General features: G+C 37.8%; 1 protein-coding gene across 1 annotated transcript; it reads left to right on the top strand.

Moving 5' to 3' along the window:
• Window positions 1–695: 695 nt before the first annotated feature.
• GNGT1 (G protein subunit gamma transducin 1) lies at window positions 696–11,760 on the top strand. Its single transcript, XM_061197784.1, has 2 exons — window positions 696–791; window positions 11,632–11,760. Exons 1-2 carry the CDS (start codon window positions 696–698, stop codon window positions 11,758–11,760), a joined length of 225 nt encoding a protein of 74 aa, XP_061053767.1.
• Window positions 11,761–16,319: the final 4,559 nt, after the last annotated feature.

Genomic DNA, 16,319 nt, shown 5'->3' with positions numbered 1-16,319 from the left:
TCCCCTTTAACCTGCTGCATTTGCTCATCATTGCTGTCCAATTCGTTGTGACAATTACATACAAAAAAATTCCAGGAGAAACACATCTAAGTAGTATGCTAGTTTGTTTCTAATTAACAAGGTTATTTGTTTGTTATATTTTCATTCCATTGGTTTATGTTTCAATCCATTATTTATAAGGAACTTATAATGACACTTTTTGTATGTTTCTCTGTTAATACCAGATCAAATACTCCAGCGATTTAGGGGATTAATGGGCAGTCCTCAGAATGACCTCAAACTAACTTAAATGGCATAAATCATATGAGGGAGGGCTTTGGAGTTGGAGATAACGGTTGGAACCTCTAGTTTTTACACTGTGTCAAAAAAACAGGGAAAAGGAGGAGCATTGGATATTTAAGATTATATACTGACTGAACTGACCTCTCCCCACAAACCTACTAGCAGGTGTTTAGAGTCAAATACTTAGTTTAATCATATTAATGGAGATTATAAGGAAGCTTTAAAATCTCAAGGCTAGTGTGCAGTGCTAGAATTGTTCAGAGAGCATTCAAGAGAAATTGATTATCATAGGAAGTTAAAACAAACAGTTCACTTAGTAAGTTAAGAGCTGAGGGAAGGGTTGGCTAACATTAACTTGACGTGAGTCTAGCAATTCAGGTGTATAAACTTTCTACCTTTTCAGCAGGCAAAAGATGCCAGTGATCAATATTGAGGACCTGACAGAAAAGGACAAATTGAAGATGGAAGTTGACCAGCTCAAGAAAGAAGTGACACTGGAAAGAATGCTGGTAAACTGCTGCTCTGTTTTGAATTTTATTTTTAAACTAGAGATAACTGTAGCCCTACCAGGTTAAAAACCATTGAAGGGGAGCAGAATTTGCCACCCCAAAATATGCCTTTTTGGCATATGGATTATTTTAGGCTGATTATTTTTGAAAAATAGCAGACACAGGGGAAGCTCTGAAAACCAACTAGAAGTTACCCTTTCCTAAGAGACAGTTACATTTATAAGGGAAATCTCCATTAGGAAGGGTTCCTTCTCTGTATCAGGAGGAAAAGCATGACTCTGAATCTCTAGAAACTCTTATCATGGAGAACACAAGGACTTAGATCTGCTTAACAGCCTTACCCTTGTTTACTGTTGTTAAAAAACAAAATTCAACTGAGTAAATTTGAAGATATAATTGGCTTTATTAAATAATTCATGAATTGGGCAGCATCCCATCTAGCAAGTAGAAAGGCTCACCAAGGAGCTGTACCAAATGGAAGGTTTTTATAGGCACAAGGTGGGGGACAAGGAAGTCATAAACAAAAGAAAGAATTATTTCAGGCAGGAGCAACTTCCTTTGGGGGAAGAGCAGGGGTCTATCATGCAGATTACCTCACTAGTGCTGATCAGGAAGTTACAGACTGATAGATATATAAATTCCACTCCTGGGAAAGGCTGAAACTGCAGTTAAGTTAGGTATTAAGTTTTGGTTTGTTGATGTGGGGCTTTGTCCATTTAGGGACTGTTCTTTGTTTTTGCTTTTTTTTTTTTTAATACTGTGCTTTTCCTTTGTTTTTTTTTTTTTCCCAAATAAAAAACGTGTATTTGGGGTCTTAAGAATTACAGTTCAGGAGACAGATGTGGGTAAAACGGAAAGAGTGTTCCAGGGAAGAGAAAGAGTCAGAGGCTTACAAAGGCAAAGCCAAGAAGTTGTACTCTGACATAAGGGAGGAAATATTTGTCCTTAAGGGATAGGCTGTCGTGAATTATTTTAGGGTAAGGTTCTGGTAATTATCTTAAGCCCATAACTGGCTCCCCACACCCCTGTCATCCACACCTACCATCTTCTTTTGTCTTTCACTGCAGTGGGATTTAAGGTGGTGCCTTGGACTATTTCAGGGAGCTACTCAGTTTTCCTGAGCCTCTCCCTTGTATACAGGAGGTATACACGTTATTAAACTTCTGTTTGTTTTTCTCCTGTTAATCTGCCTTTCTTATTGAAGGGTTATCTCAGTCAAGAACCTAGAAGTGTAGAGGGAAAATTATCTTCCTCTCCCACATCATTCACTGGAGAAACTCAATATAGTTGAAAACAAGTTGTTCAGATAAAATTCATCAGAAATTAAGAAAATTAATAATCATAATTATCTTTTGATTAGAGTTAAAATCAACAGTTTGGCAAACTAGTTTCCATAAGCCAAATCCAGCCCTTAGCCTGTTTTTCTATGGCCACTAAGCTAAAAATGTTTTAAAATTTTTATAGAGTTGTTTTATTTTTTATTTATTTTTTAATTTTTTTTAACATCGTTATTGGAGTATAATTGCTTTACAATGTTATGTTAGTTTCTGCTGTATAACAAAATGATATACATATATCCCGATATTCCCTCCCTCTTGCATCTCCCTCCCACCCTCCCTATCCCACTCCTCTAGGTAGTCACAGAACCCCAAGCTCATCTCCCTGCGCTATGCGGCTGCTTCCCACTACCTATCTGTTTTACATTTGGTAGTGTATATATGTCCATGCCACGCTCTCACTTCATCCCACCTTACCCTTCCCCCTACCCATGTCCTCAGGTCTATTCTCTACGTCTGTGTCTTGATTCCTGTCCTGCCCCTAGGTTCTTCAGAAAAAAAAATTTTTTTTTTTAGATTCCATATATATGTATTAGCATACAGTATTTGTTTTTCGCTTTCTGACTTACTTCACTCTGTATGACAAACTCTAGGTCCATCCACCTCACTACAAATAACTCAATTTCATTTCTTGTTATGGCTAAGTAATATTCCATGGTATATATGTGCCACATCTTCTTAATCCATTCATCTGTCGATGGACACTTAGGTTGCTTCCATGTCCTGGCTATTGTAAATAGTGCTGCAATGAATATTGTGGTACATGACTCTTTTTCAATTATGGTTTTCTCAGGGTATATGCCCAGTGGTGAGATTGCTGGGTCGTATGGTAGTTCAATTTTTAGTTTTTTAAGGAACCTCCATACTGTTCTCCATAGTGGCTGTATCAATTTACATTCCCACCAACACTGCAAGAGGGTTCCCTTTTCTCCACACCTTCTCCAGCATTTATTGTTTGTAGATTTTTTGATGATGGCCATTCTGACTGGTGTGAGGTGATACCTCATTGTAGTTTTGATTTGCATTTCTCTAATGATTAATGACATTGAGCATCCTTTCATGTGTTTGTTGGCAATCTGTATATCTTCTTTGGAGAAATGTCTATTTAGGTCTTCTGCCCATTTTTGGATTGGGTTTTTTTTTTTTTTTTCATATTGAGCTGCATGAGCTGCTTGTATATTTTGGAGATTAATCCTTTGTCAGTTGCTTCGTTTGCAAATATTTTCTCCCATTCTGAGGGTGTCTTTTCATCTTCTTTATGGTTTCCTTTGCTGTGCAAAAGTGTTTAAGTTTCCATAGGTCCCATTTGTTTATTTTTGTTTTTATTTCCATTTCTCTAGGGGGTGGGTCAAAAAGGATCTTGCTGTGATTTATGTCGTAGAGTGTTCTGCCTATGTTTTCCTCTAAGAGTTTTATAGTGTCTTGCCTTACATTTAGGTCTTTAATCCATTTTGAGTTTATTTTTGTGTGTGGTGTTAGGGAGTGTTCTAATTTCATTCTTTTACATGTAGCTGTCCAGTTTTCCCAGCACCACTTATTGAAGAGGCTGTCTTTTCTCCACTGTATATTCTTGCCTCCTTTATCAAAGATAAGGTGACCATATGTGCGTGGGTTTATCTCTGGGCTTTCTATGATGTTCCATTGATCTATATTTCTGTTTTTGTGCCAGTACCATACTGTCTTGATTACTGTAGCTTTGTAGTATAGTCTGAAGTCAGGGAGCCTGATTCCTACAGCTCCGTTTTTCTTTCTCAATATTGGTTTCGCTATTCTGGGTCTTTTGTGTTTCCATACAAATTGTGAAATTTTTTGTTCTAGTTCTGTGAAAAATGCCATTGGTAGTTTGCTAGGGATTGCATTGAATCTGTAGATTGCTTTGGGTAGTAGAGTTATTTTCACAATGTTGATTCTTCCAATCCAAGAACATGGTATATCTCTTCATCTGTTTGTGTCATCTTTAATTTCTTTCATCAGTGTCTTATAGTTTTCTGCATACAGGACTTTTGTCTCCTTAGGTAGGTTTATTCCTAGGTATTTTATTCTTTTGGTTGCAGTGGTAAATGGGAGTGTTTCCTTAATTTCTCTTTCAGATTTTTATCATTAGTGTATAGGAATGCAAGAGATTTCTGTGAGTTAATTTTGTATCCTGCTACTTTACCAAATTCATTGATTAGCTCTAGTAGTTTTCTGGTAGCGTCTTTAGGATTCTCTATGTATAGTATCATGTCATCTGCAAACAGTGACAGCTTTACTTCTTCCTTTCCGATTTGTATTCCTTTTATTTCTTTTTCTTCTCTGATTGCCATGGCTAAAACTTCCAAAACTATGTTGAATAATAGTGGTGAGAGTGGACAACCTTGTCTTGTTGCTGATCTTAGAGGAAATGGTTTCAGTTTTTCACCATTGAGAACGATGTTGGCTGTGGGTTTGTCATATATGGACTTTATTATGTTGAGATAAGTTCCCTCTAAGCCTACTTTCTGGAGAGTTTTTATCATAAATGGATGTTGTATTTTGTCGAAAGCTTTTTCTGCATCTATTGAGATCATCTTATGGTTTTTATCCTTCAATTTGTTAATGTGGTTTATCACATTGATTTGCATATATTTAAGAACCCTTGCATTCCTGGGATGCACCCCATTTGATCATGGTGTATGATCCTTTTAATGTGCTGTTGGATTCTGTTTGCTAGTATTTTATTGAGGATTTTTGCATCTATGTTCATCAGTGATATTGGCCTGTAGTTTTCTTTTTTTGTCACATATTTGTCTGGTTTTGGTATCAGGTTGATGGTGGCCTCATAGAATGAGTTTGGGAGTGTTCCTCCCTCTGCTGTATTTTGGAAGAGTTTGATAAGGATGGGTGTTAGTTCTTCTCTAAATGTTTGATAGAATTCGCCTGTGAAGCCATCTGGTCCTGGGCTTTTGTTTGTTGGAAGATTTTTAACCACAGTTTCAATTTCAGTGCTTGTGATTGGTCTGGATGGAATGTCCTATAAATATCAATTAAGTCCATCTTGTTTAATGCATCATTTAAAGCTTGTTTTTCCTTATTTATTTTCATTTTGGATGATCAGTCCATTGGTGAAAGTGGGGTGTTAACGTCCCCTCCTATGATTATGTTACTGTCGATTTCCCCTTTTATGGCTGTTAGCATTTGCCTTATGTACTGAGGTGCTCCTATGTTGTGTGCATAAATATTTACAATTGTTATATCTTCTTCTTGGACTGATCCCTTGATCATTATGTAATGTCCTTCTTTGTCTCTTGTAATAGTCTTTATTTTAAAGTCTATTTTGTCTGACATGAGAATTGCTACTCCAGCTTTCTTTTGATTTCCATTTGCATGGAATATCTTTTTCCATCCCCTCACTTTCAGTCTGTATGTGTCCCTAGGTCTGAAGTGGGTCTCTTGTAGACAGCATATATACAGGTCTTGTTTTTCTTTCCATTCAGCCAGTCTCTGTCTTTTGGTTGGAGCATTTAATCCATTTACATTTAAGGTAATTATCAATATGTATGTTTCTATTACCATTTTCTTAATTTTGGGGGTTTGTTTTTGTAGGTCTTTTCCTTCTCTTGTGCTTCCTGCCTAGAGAAGTTCCTTTAGCATTTGTTGTAAAGCTGGTTGGGTGGTGCTGAATTCCTTTAGCTTTTGCTTGTCTGTAGAGGTTTTAATTTCTCTGTTGAATCTGAATGAGATCCTTGCTGGGTAGAATAATCTTGGTTGTAGGTTTTTCCCTTTCATCACTTTAAATATGTCCCACCACTCCCTTCTGGCTTGCAGAGTTGCTGCTGAAAGATCAGCTGTTAACCTTATGGGGATTCCCTTGTATATTATTTGTTGCTTTTCCCTTGCTGCTTTTAATATTTTTTATTTGTGTTTAATTTTTGATAGTTTGATTAATATGTGTCTTGGAGTGTTTCTCCTTGGATTTATCCTGTATGGAACTCTCTGCACTTCCTGGACCTGACTATTTCCTTTCCCATGTTAGGGAAGTTTTCAACTATAATCTCTTCAAATATTTTCTCAGTCCCTTTCTTTTTCTCTTCTTCTTCTGGGACCCCTATTATTCGAATGTTGGTGCATTTAATGTTGTCCCAGTGGTCTCTGAGACTGTCCTGAATTCTTTTCATTCTTTTTTCTTTATTCTGCTCTGTAGTAGTTATTTCCACTATTTTATCTTCCAGGTCACTTATCCGTTCTTCTGCTTCAGTTATTCTGCTATTGATACCTTTTAGAGAATTTTTAATTTCATTTATTGTGTTGTTCATCATTGTTTGTTTTCTCTTTAGTTCTTCTAGGTCCTTGTTAAATGTTTCTTGTATTTTCTCCATACTATTTCCGAGATTTTGGATCATCTTTACTATCATTACTCTGAATTCTTTTTCAGGTACACTGCCTATTTCATCTTCATTTGTTTGGTCTGCTGGGTTTTTACTTTGCTCCTTTATCTGCTGCGTATTTCTCTGTCTTCTCATTTTGCTTAACTTACTCTGTTTGGGGTCTCCTTTTCACAGGCTGCAAGTTCATAGTTCCCATTGTTTTTGGTGTCTGCCCCAGTGGGTAAGGTTGGTTCAGTGGGTTGTGTAGGCTTCCTGGTGGAAGGGACTGGTGCCTGTGTTCTGGTGGATGAGGCTGGATTTTGTCTTTCTGGTGGTCAGGACTGTGTCCGGTGCTGAGTTTGGGAGTGTCTGTGAACTTATTATGATTTTAGGCAGCCTCTCTGCTAATGGGTGGAGTTGTGTTCCTGTCTTGCTAGTTGTTTGTCATGGGGTGTCCAGCAGTGGAGCTTCCTGGTCGTTGAGTGGAGCTGAGTCTTAGCGTTGAGACAGAGATCTCTGGGAGAGCTCTCACGATTGATATTACGTGGGGCCAGGAGGTCTCTGGTTGTCCACTGTCCTGAACTTGGCTCTCCCACCTCAGAGCCTCAGGCCTGACAACCTGCCGGAGCATCAAGACCCTGTCAGCCACACGGCTCAGAAGAAAGGGGAGAAAAACAAAAGAAAGAAAGAAAACAAATAAATAAAATAAAGTTATTAAAATTAAAAATTTTTTAAATATTATTAAAATTAAAAAGTAATTTAAAAAAAAGAAGAGAGCAACCAAACCAATAAACAAATCCACCAATGATAACAAGCACTAAAAACTAAACTAAGGTAAACATAAAAATCAGAAACTAGTCAGTCACATACAGCAAACCTCAAGTTTACAGTTGCTCCCAAAGTCTACCACCTCAGTTTTGGGATGATTCGTTGTCTGTTCAGGTATTCCACAGATGCAGGGTACATCAAGTTGATTGTGGAGATTTAATCCGCTGCTCCTGAGGCTGCTGGGAGAGATTTCCCTTTCTCTTCTTTGTTCGCACAGCTCCTGGGGTTCAGCTTTGGATTTGGCCCCACCTCTGCGTGTAGGTCACCTGAGGGTGTCTGTTCTTCGCCCAGATAGGAGGGGGTTAAAGGAGCGACTGATTAAGGGGCTCTGGCTCACTCAGGCCGGTGGGGGAGGGAGGGGTACGGAGTGCAGGGCAAGCCTGCAGTGGCAGAGTCCGGCATGATGTTGCAGCATCCTGAGGCGTGCCATGTGTTCTCCCGGGGAAGTTGTCCCTGGATCACGGTACCCTGACTGTGGCAGGCTGCACAGTCTCCCGGCAGGGGAGGTGTGGATAGTGACCTTTGCTTGCACACAGGCTTCTTGGTGGCTGCAGCAGCAGCCTTAGCGTTTCATGCCCGTCTCTGGTGTCCACGCTGATAGCTGCAGCTCACGCCCATCTCTGAAGCTCGTTTAGGTGGTGCTCTGAATCCCCTCTCCTCACTCACCTCAAAACAATGGTCTCTTGCCTCTTAGGCAGTTCCGGACTTTTTCCCAACTCCCTCCGGGGTTAGCTGTGGCGCACTAGCCCCCTTCAGGCTGTGTTCATGCAGCCAACCCCAGTCCTCTCCCTGGGATCTGACCTCCGAAGCCCAAGCCTCAGCTCCCAGCCCCTGCCCGCCCCAGCGGGTGAGCAGACAAGCCTCTCGGGCTGGTGAGTGCTGGTCAGCACCGATCCTCCGTGTGGGAATCTCTCCGTTTTGCCCTCTGCACCCCTGTTGCTGCGCTCTCCTCTGTGGCTCCGAAGCTTCCCCCACACCCACCCCCCTTTTCCACCAGTGAAGGGGCTTCCTAGTGTGTGGAAACCTTTCCTTCTTCCCAGCTCCCTCCCACTGGTGCGGGTCCCATCCCTATTCTTTTGTCTCTGTTTTTTCTTTTTTCTTTTGTCCTACCCAGGGGAGTTTCTTGCCTTTTGGGAAGTCTGAGGTCTTCTGCCAGCATTCACTAGGTGTTCTGTAGTTGTTCCACATGTAGATGTATTTCTGATGTATTTGTGGGGAAGAAAGTGATCTCCACGTCTTACTCCTCCGCCATCTTGAAGCGTCCTCCTATAGAGTTGTTTTAAATAAAAGGGAAAGAAAAATAAAATGAAGAATATGAGACGTCATATTTTAGCTAAGCAATAAAGTAAAGCAATGCATATAGGCATTTCGTTTTTACTTTTCTAAATTGATAAGCTTCTGTTTATTTGATATTGTTCAAATACTTTTAGCCAAGACATCCCCTCCAGCACTGTCATGGCCAGTAATGAATGAATACATTCTATTCCTTCTTTGCAAATAAAAATGAGTTCAGGCACAAGAACTCACTGGTTTCTCCTAAAAACATTTGTCAGATCTTAGAAATGGTTACCAAAAGTCCTCTGCCAGTAGAAGGAGGAGAAATGGCAAAGGAATAAAAGTTTCCACCAAACAGTGACTGAAACTTAGAAAATGTAGATAAGTATTTTAGATTTCTTTGTTTTGGGAGCATCAGTAGAACAAAAACTCCTCCACAAGTGATAAGAGTATATTTCCTATTTCTTAAAAAAAAAAAAACAAAAACAAAAAAACCTCATCAGGCCAAAGCGAAAAAAGGAGCTTGTATTATCTTCATACTTTGCTCAAAACTCTTAGTCCCAGTAAAAATTGGAATTTTGGCTTCTTTTATGTTTATAGTTGTCTCAGACTTCCCTGTTGCCCTTTCCATACAGGCAAAACATGTATTGCTGTAAAGATAAAATTAAATCTGTAAACAGCACAGAAGCTTGGAACACACACCAAAAAAGTTTAAATCCTTATGTTTATAATTTGGGGAAAATAAACTTTTGAGGTAAAGGAGGGTTATCTTTTTCTTCTTTATTTGAAACATCCAAAAGCTGTTTTGTTATTTATATACTCAGGATTGTTTTGTAGGCAGTTTGGTTGTCGTCATGTTTACTATTCACTTGTGGCAAGTTCACCGGGGAATTTTTGTTTTGGATAAATACCACATCCATCCCCATTTGTCAGATTTTGGGGTTCCTTTGCCCTATTACTCAATGTGTCTTTGTTCTTGGAAGTCAATTTAATCTAATATCAGACTGCCAAAACTACACACACATGCACACACACAGAACTTTCCAGGCCTGAACCCAGAGCTCTGACACAGGATAGCATAGTGTCATCACAGTACGGGTAAGTGGGTATCCTCTGGAGCCATATTCCTGGTTCAGATTGTGGCTCTACAACTTACTTCCTGTGTAATACTCACTTAAATGAGCTAACTCATCTGTGCCAGTTTCTTCTTCTATAAAATGGGAATAGTAACAATATGTAATTATTATTACTTTAAAAATTATTATTTATATCTGTGAACCAGACTGATTCATAATGTGCCTCAACCTGCTTTGCTGTTAAGGCAGCATTATTGTCAGAGTAAGACAACTCTTTGCATCCAGTTTCTAAAGCTGAAAGATTTGCGATGACTATAAGCAAATATAATAGGCAAAAACTAAAAGCAATCTTTATAGTAATAGCTACCATTTGATTGACTATCTATGTATGCCAGGTACTTAATGCAATCTGTGTTGCTTCTCCCATTTCATAGATGAAGTAACTATACCTTAGATAAACTATTTTTAACTAAGGACACACAGCTGGTAAGTGGGCAGAGTCAAAATCAAACCTGGGATGGCCTGAATCCAATGCCCATGCTCTTTCCACCATGCCATGTAATCCTGTATTAAACTATATATACTTATAATAAGGCTCCGTGAAATAATTTTGAAGCACATCCACTCACATAGGATTTTAGGTAGTCTGTTGCTCCTCAGTATCCTCAGATCCTAGCCAGACACTGTCAAAACTAACCCCTCACTGAGTCCTGTTCCTGACAACTGGTTGGGGCCCAAAGAGCTGGTGTTTGGAAGACGGGGGAATAAGTGAATCTAAATCTCAAGTTTGAATTTTGAGGAGGAAAAAAGTGAATCTAAAGTGTTACATATTTCAAATGTGTGCATAAACTCCAAGTATCGTCCAGTGAAGGAGCCACCTGACCAATGCCCTGCCCCCGATTAGAAATGATCTGCTCTAATATGTGGATAATGAGTTTGCAGAGTTCTAAGTAATCTTAAGTCTTCTGTCTAATGTTGCTTAGAGCTTTCATGCAAAAATGGTGTGAAGATTTTATTAAAACAAAACAACAAATTCCTTAGGTAACTTACAGAATGGTCACTTCATGGACTGCCAAAAATGAAGCAGTTTTGTGTTAATGTCATGAAGGATAAATTAAGTGAAAACAAAACAAGTTGACAGTTAAAAGAAATGAATAATTTGGTCCCATGTGTGTATATGCATGTGTATACACACACACACACACACGCACATACACATACTCATACTTACACGTGTATAGAACTTTGCCTCTCTCTAAACAGTATGTTACATGGTACATTAACAGGCTCTGGCTGAGTCCATTAAAATACTAAATCCTGATTTTTCACAGAGTCATTACTATAGTGGAGCAGATGACTAAGGAGCAAGCTCATAAACAAAACGAATGATTGAGTTCAGCCAATATTTATTTACTGAGCACCAACTAAATGCAGGCTCTGTTCTAGATGCCTGGGATACATGTGAACAAATCAGCCAAAGGTCCCTTTGGAGCTCACCTTCAAGTTCACAATCATGATCAACCATTGTAGACAAGCTTAAAATACAATTACATGTGTATACTTCTGAGGATCCAGGAGCGGTGATAAGCCTGGAATTTAACAATTTATTCATTCCCTTCCACCTTCACAGGTCATATTTTTGGAATGGAGAAAACGATTTAATCAATGCTCACTCTGGTAACGTTCTTGACTTGTGTTGTCAGCTGTGTTCTGATCCCTGGACCCTGTCTCCTCTAAAGAAGCTGGAGGCAGCGTGCGCTGAGAGCCCTTAGCTGGAGTATGGCAGCTGGTTAGCCTTTGCCCAGAGATATCCACAAGGGCAGGGCAGGGAGCAGCTATTTCTTCTTCTCTCGTAGAAAGTACAAATGCATTGGCAGAAAGCAGAATCACGTTAAAAAGATAGAACACACACAAAGATTATTATTATAAATGCATTCTTGGATTCTGCAGTATTCTCTGTTAAGCCAAATGAGTCATCTCTTTCTTTTTTTCCTTTAAGGTGTCCAAATGTTGTGAAGAAGTAAGGGATTATGTTGAAGAAAGATCTGGGGAGGATCCATTAGTAAAGGGTATCCCAGAGGACAAAAATCCCTTCAAGGAGCTCAAAGGAGGCTGTGTGATTTCATAAAAAAATTTTTTTTAATTCCATGGAATATCTTGAGCTTTAATGACATACTGACTGGTCATATGTAATAATACTATAAAGCATGTACATGAATTTTTAAATTATAAATGAGCATTTAATAAAATTTGGACTGTGATAATGCATAAGTCTATGCTTTTCTTAAAGTACTTAGCACAGGGTTTAACACATAATTGACAACAAATATTGATTGACCCATTTCTTTAACAACAATACGTTTTATAAATGAGTCTATATTATTCTGGATGCCAGCATATAGTTAATGTTTTATGTTTCTCCATTACCCTTTCAGCACTCTTAATTTCATGGTTAGACTTGTATTTTCCCCAACGTTTCACTTACTTAGAGAATTAAGAAATCTATTCTTTTGATTCACGGAAAACCTATCTTGGCAGAATGTATGCTGTGAAGAGTTTTGTTGTTGATGTTTAGTTTTTTGTTTCCCTTTCTCAACCCCCAGTCAGCAGCAATGGTTTTAACATAACCTCTTTCTGCATTCTTACCAATTCTACTTGTCACCAATGACATGACTTTTTCCCAGAATGCCAGTTGGATTAAGGGTTCAGTCTGTGGTCATGGAGCATGGTGGATTTAAGCAGCACTCAAATAAAGGTCACGAGAAGCCAGAAAGGTCTGGCTCTGGCACTTTACTGCCTGCCTGACTTTGGATAAATTACTTAATCTCAGTTTCTTCTACTGTAGGATAGGGATAATAATGATCCAACCCCCTTTTTCATGGTGGTTAAATATTATACTAGGGTAACTACAGCACTTAGCATATTGTCTGACATGTAGTAAGACCCAATAAGTGTTAACTAGTATTATTACTGGGAACAGAACTAGACAAAATACTTAGAATCCTTTAAGATGCATGCTATTCCATCCCCTCCCCACGAAGACTCACCAGTATAGTCCTTTTTATCTGCAGCAGTGTAAGGGCAAGATGATAGAATAATAGCCATCACCTGCATCATCTTCCTAATCAGTTTCCTCCCAGCATCTTAACTGAGTTTTCATAAGCCAAATTTCACTACCTTTGTGCTAATGACTAAGAGATAACTTGCCTATGTTTCTTTAACAAATGACAAGTGTAAACTACCCCAACTCGGAAACTATTTTTGTTGTTAGTGTCTCTTTGTTGCTATCCCACATTTACAGTGCTGTTTTTGGATACATTAGTAATCAGAATACTCAGAAATGCTAATTGATTGTCATCCTTTTAAAAACAAGATAAGAGTTATCTATGATTGGGCCTGGAAGGGAATCTAAAAGTCGTCTCAGGTTTGGCTCCTAGCACAGTGCCCTCCTACTCTGGCCAGAGTAAATGTTCAGCAAAGATCTATTGACTCTTGTCCAACCCCTTCATCTTGGCATGGAGAAAATTGAGGATCAGAGAAATGAACTGGCAAATTTCTCAGGGCCAGATTCTGGATCTCTGGATGAATCGCTAGCAACACACTCCAACACATATCAAACTGTTAACTGAGCCTAAGCGCGTACTGCTTGCTGCATGACAGGCCAATAATCAAGAGATGAGTTCTTCAGGCAAAAGGAATAAACAACTCTATTCGGAAAGCCAGCAAACTAAAAAAGATGGTGGGCTTGTGTCCCAAAGAACCATCTTGCCTGAGTTAGAATTCAGGCTTCTTTTATACTAAAAGGGGAGGGAGTCAAAGTCAAACATTTCCTAGTTCCCATCAGCCTCTGGAGGGGATGTATTCATTTCTTCCTACCTGCCATCGTTCACAGGTGGGCCTGGTCAGGATGTTTCCTGTGAGCTAAACAAAGGTATTTTAGCTAAATGCATATTACCTAGGAGGCAGGGTTCCCAAATATGGGCCATTATGTATAATTTAAGCTTATAGGCAATATCCCTTCAGTGATTAACTTGTAATAGAATACAAAAGATTCTTCCCTATTACAAAACATGCTTTGTGTATTAAGGGATTCCAAGATAAACTACAGGAGTCTCGTCTTTTTTCCTCAGGAGAAGCTTTTCTCCCCTGTGTAAAATTACGAAAACCCTCTCCAACCTCACTCCCAGCACTCCCTATCTCCCTTTCCCACTCTAATTTTCCTCCATAGTACCCACCACCTTCTAGCATCCTATATATTTTATCTATTTGTTTGTTTGTTTAATTGTGATCTGTCTCTAGGAGCTTTTTCCATGTGCCATTTAATGTTTATTAAGTGTTCAATATATCTTTATTTTTTTTTCTGATTAAAAAAATATGAAGTCTTGGCTTTGGCATTTAGTAACATGTATAGTCCTAACAACATCTCTACCTTTCATCTAACAACTGGAAATAGATTTGGGAGCCAGAAGATGCTACATTAAAACCCTGACTCATCCACTTTATAGCTGAGACCTTCAGATAAGTAATTTCAACACTTGAACTTTGTAAAATGGATTAAGGTGGATCCTTATGTGACTATATAAAATCATTTAGATAGGAGATAAACATATAGAAAAAAAGTAATAAATGTCTTCTATTATTATAAAACCTTTAGACTTCCTGTAGTCAACAGACTTAACTATTAAATAATCCCTGACGTGCCACCTCATTTTCTCACCTGGACTTAGTCATACTGATCTCTCCACCTGAAATGTCCCTCCACTCCATCTCATTTCAGCCTTTTGAAATCCTACCCCTCTTCTGAGGCTCACTAAAAACTATCTCAGTCTCTCATTCCATTCCCAGCGTATATCTCTTAAGTCATTTAACATTACTTTGCTTTCTCTTACTATAATTTATACGGTTGTCTTAGTATCAATGCTATACTATAAATTTCCCAAGGCAGAAACTCTGTTCATCTTTGAAACTGCCATATCAATTAATAAATTGTCTCTACAATTTAATTAACTTAATAAGTGTTCAATTAAAAGCAGGCAAGGGAGGTATTTTTTATATTGGATAACTCAGAATTCTTATTGGCTTAACAAATGATTAAATCAACCATAGGGTAAAATTCCTGTTGCTTAAAAATACAGATTGTCAGCAGAAATTTGAATAAGATAAAAATTATAGGAAAGATGTATAGAGAAAGATGGTCCAGGAAGAAGGAAATAAAATCATGAATGTCCCTCAGCCTACGTAGCTACAACTGGCAGTCAGTGACTCTGGGTTTTTTTCAGAAGTTATTATTCCAGGGCCACCATTGTACATATAAGTGAGTTTAAACTTTAGAAAGAAAAAAAAAAAAAAACCCTCACTGTTATTTTAATTTGGATTGATTTGATTTTAGCCCAATTTCAAAACAAGGCTAATTTCAAACTTCCTAAATTCTTAAAAGAATGTATTGCCACAAGGAAGACAGTAAACTGAGTAATGAAAAAGACCAATTATATGCAGTAGAAATTAAACTCTTGTATGGACAGAATTGGTAAATCATTTTGATACCATGAATTGTAAGTAATTGTTAATGAAAATTGGAACATCAGACCTGGTCATCCTGTGATTTCCTATTATTTTTATCTGGAAAAGGAATCTTATAATAAGTTGAACCAATATCAAATGAACCGAGTACATCAAATGTGGGTTAAATATTTCCCTTAAAGAAACAATCGTTTTCATGGCCTAAACAGTCACCATTTACTTTATAAATTTTAGAAGAGCAGAATTTGGCAGGTAACCTAGTTTTATTTATACTACAGAACAGAGGCAGAAAGGATCTATGTCTTGAAAAAATCACAAGATAAAATAAAACCAGAACCCTGCTTTTTTTTGAGCTCATGTTATATTAAATCAACTCCAATAAAATTAACCTCAACATTTGCTTATAGACTTTTCTTTACATGGATTTTTAACAGCATACTTAATACATTAGAAAAATAGTCAAAGAGCTGTTTTCCCTTTCTTTACATGACAAGGTAAATATGTCATAGTCTTTGCTCTTTTATACTTTAAAAGTGAAAATAACCACATGGTTAAATTTTTTTTTTTTTAATTTAGCAGATTCTTTAAAACATTTGTCAAGAGACAGTGGGCTAATAAAGGTTCATTTCTGATTACATCTGTCATCTTCACTGCAGAATGGTTTCTACACATACTGTTTTGTAAAGTAACTTCTATTAGAGGTAATATGTACAATATAAGTAAAAAGTTAACATAATTGGATACAACTAATAATGGATTTTAACATTTGTTTATCCAAAATGTTTTGCTGATGAAATATGTCTTCGAGAATACACGAGAAATTGCTTACCATGGTTGCCCTCTAGGAGGTGAAGTCCGTGCTTAGGAATAGGGAGCTACATACTCTTGTTTTTTGTTTTTTTGTTTTTTAAAGAAAAAAGTACCCATCATTTTACCATTTAAAACCAAACAACAACAAAACGTGTGATCATGAGATGTCAGCATTTCCCAACTCATTTTAGTTTAATCAATTTACTTAATATGATATTATTAGCATGTGAATTATTTGATAAGAATAAATTTTTAAATTATACTAATATGTATTTCATTTCTAATTTAAGTCTCATAATACTGTGGAAGAAGTTAAAGAACCATTATGGATTTATAAATATCACTGCATGCAACTAG

The sequence above is a fragment of the Eubalaena glacialis genome, chromosome 8, assembly GCF_028564815.1.
Source record: "Eubalaena glacialis isolate mEubGla1 chromosome 8, mEubGla1.1.hap2.+ XY, whole genome shotgun sequence".
Lineage (NCBI taxonomy): Eukaryota > Metazoa > Chordata > Mammalia > Artiodactyla > Balaenidae > Eubalaena > Eubalaena glacialis.
The sequence above is the reverse complement of the archived record's forward strand: the minus strand, read 5'-3'. Positions and strand labels throughout refer to the sequence as shown.

What these genes read in the sequence shown, in the direction of transcription:
- GNGT1 (XM_061197784.1), top strand. Translation starts at nt 696, where the DNA reads ATGCCAGTGATCAATATTGAGGACCTGACAGAAAAGGACAAATTGAAG. An exon ending in TGACACTGGAAAGAATGCTG is followed by an intron (nt 792 to 11,631) that starts GTAAACTGCTGC and finishes TTTTCCTTTAAG; the next exon opens with GTGTCCAAATGTTGTGAAGA.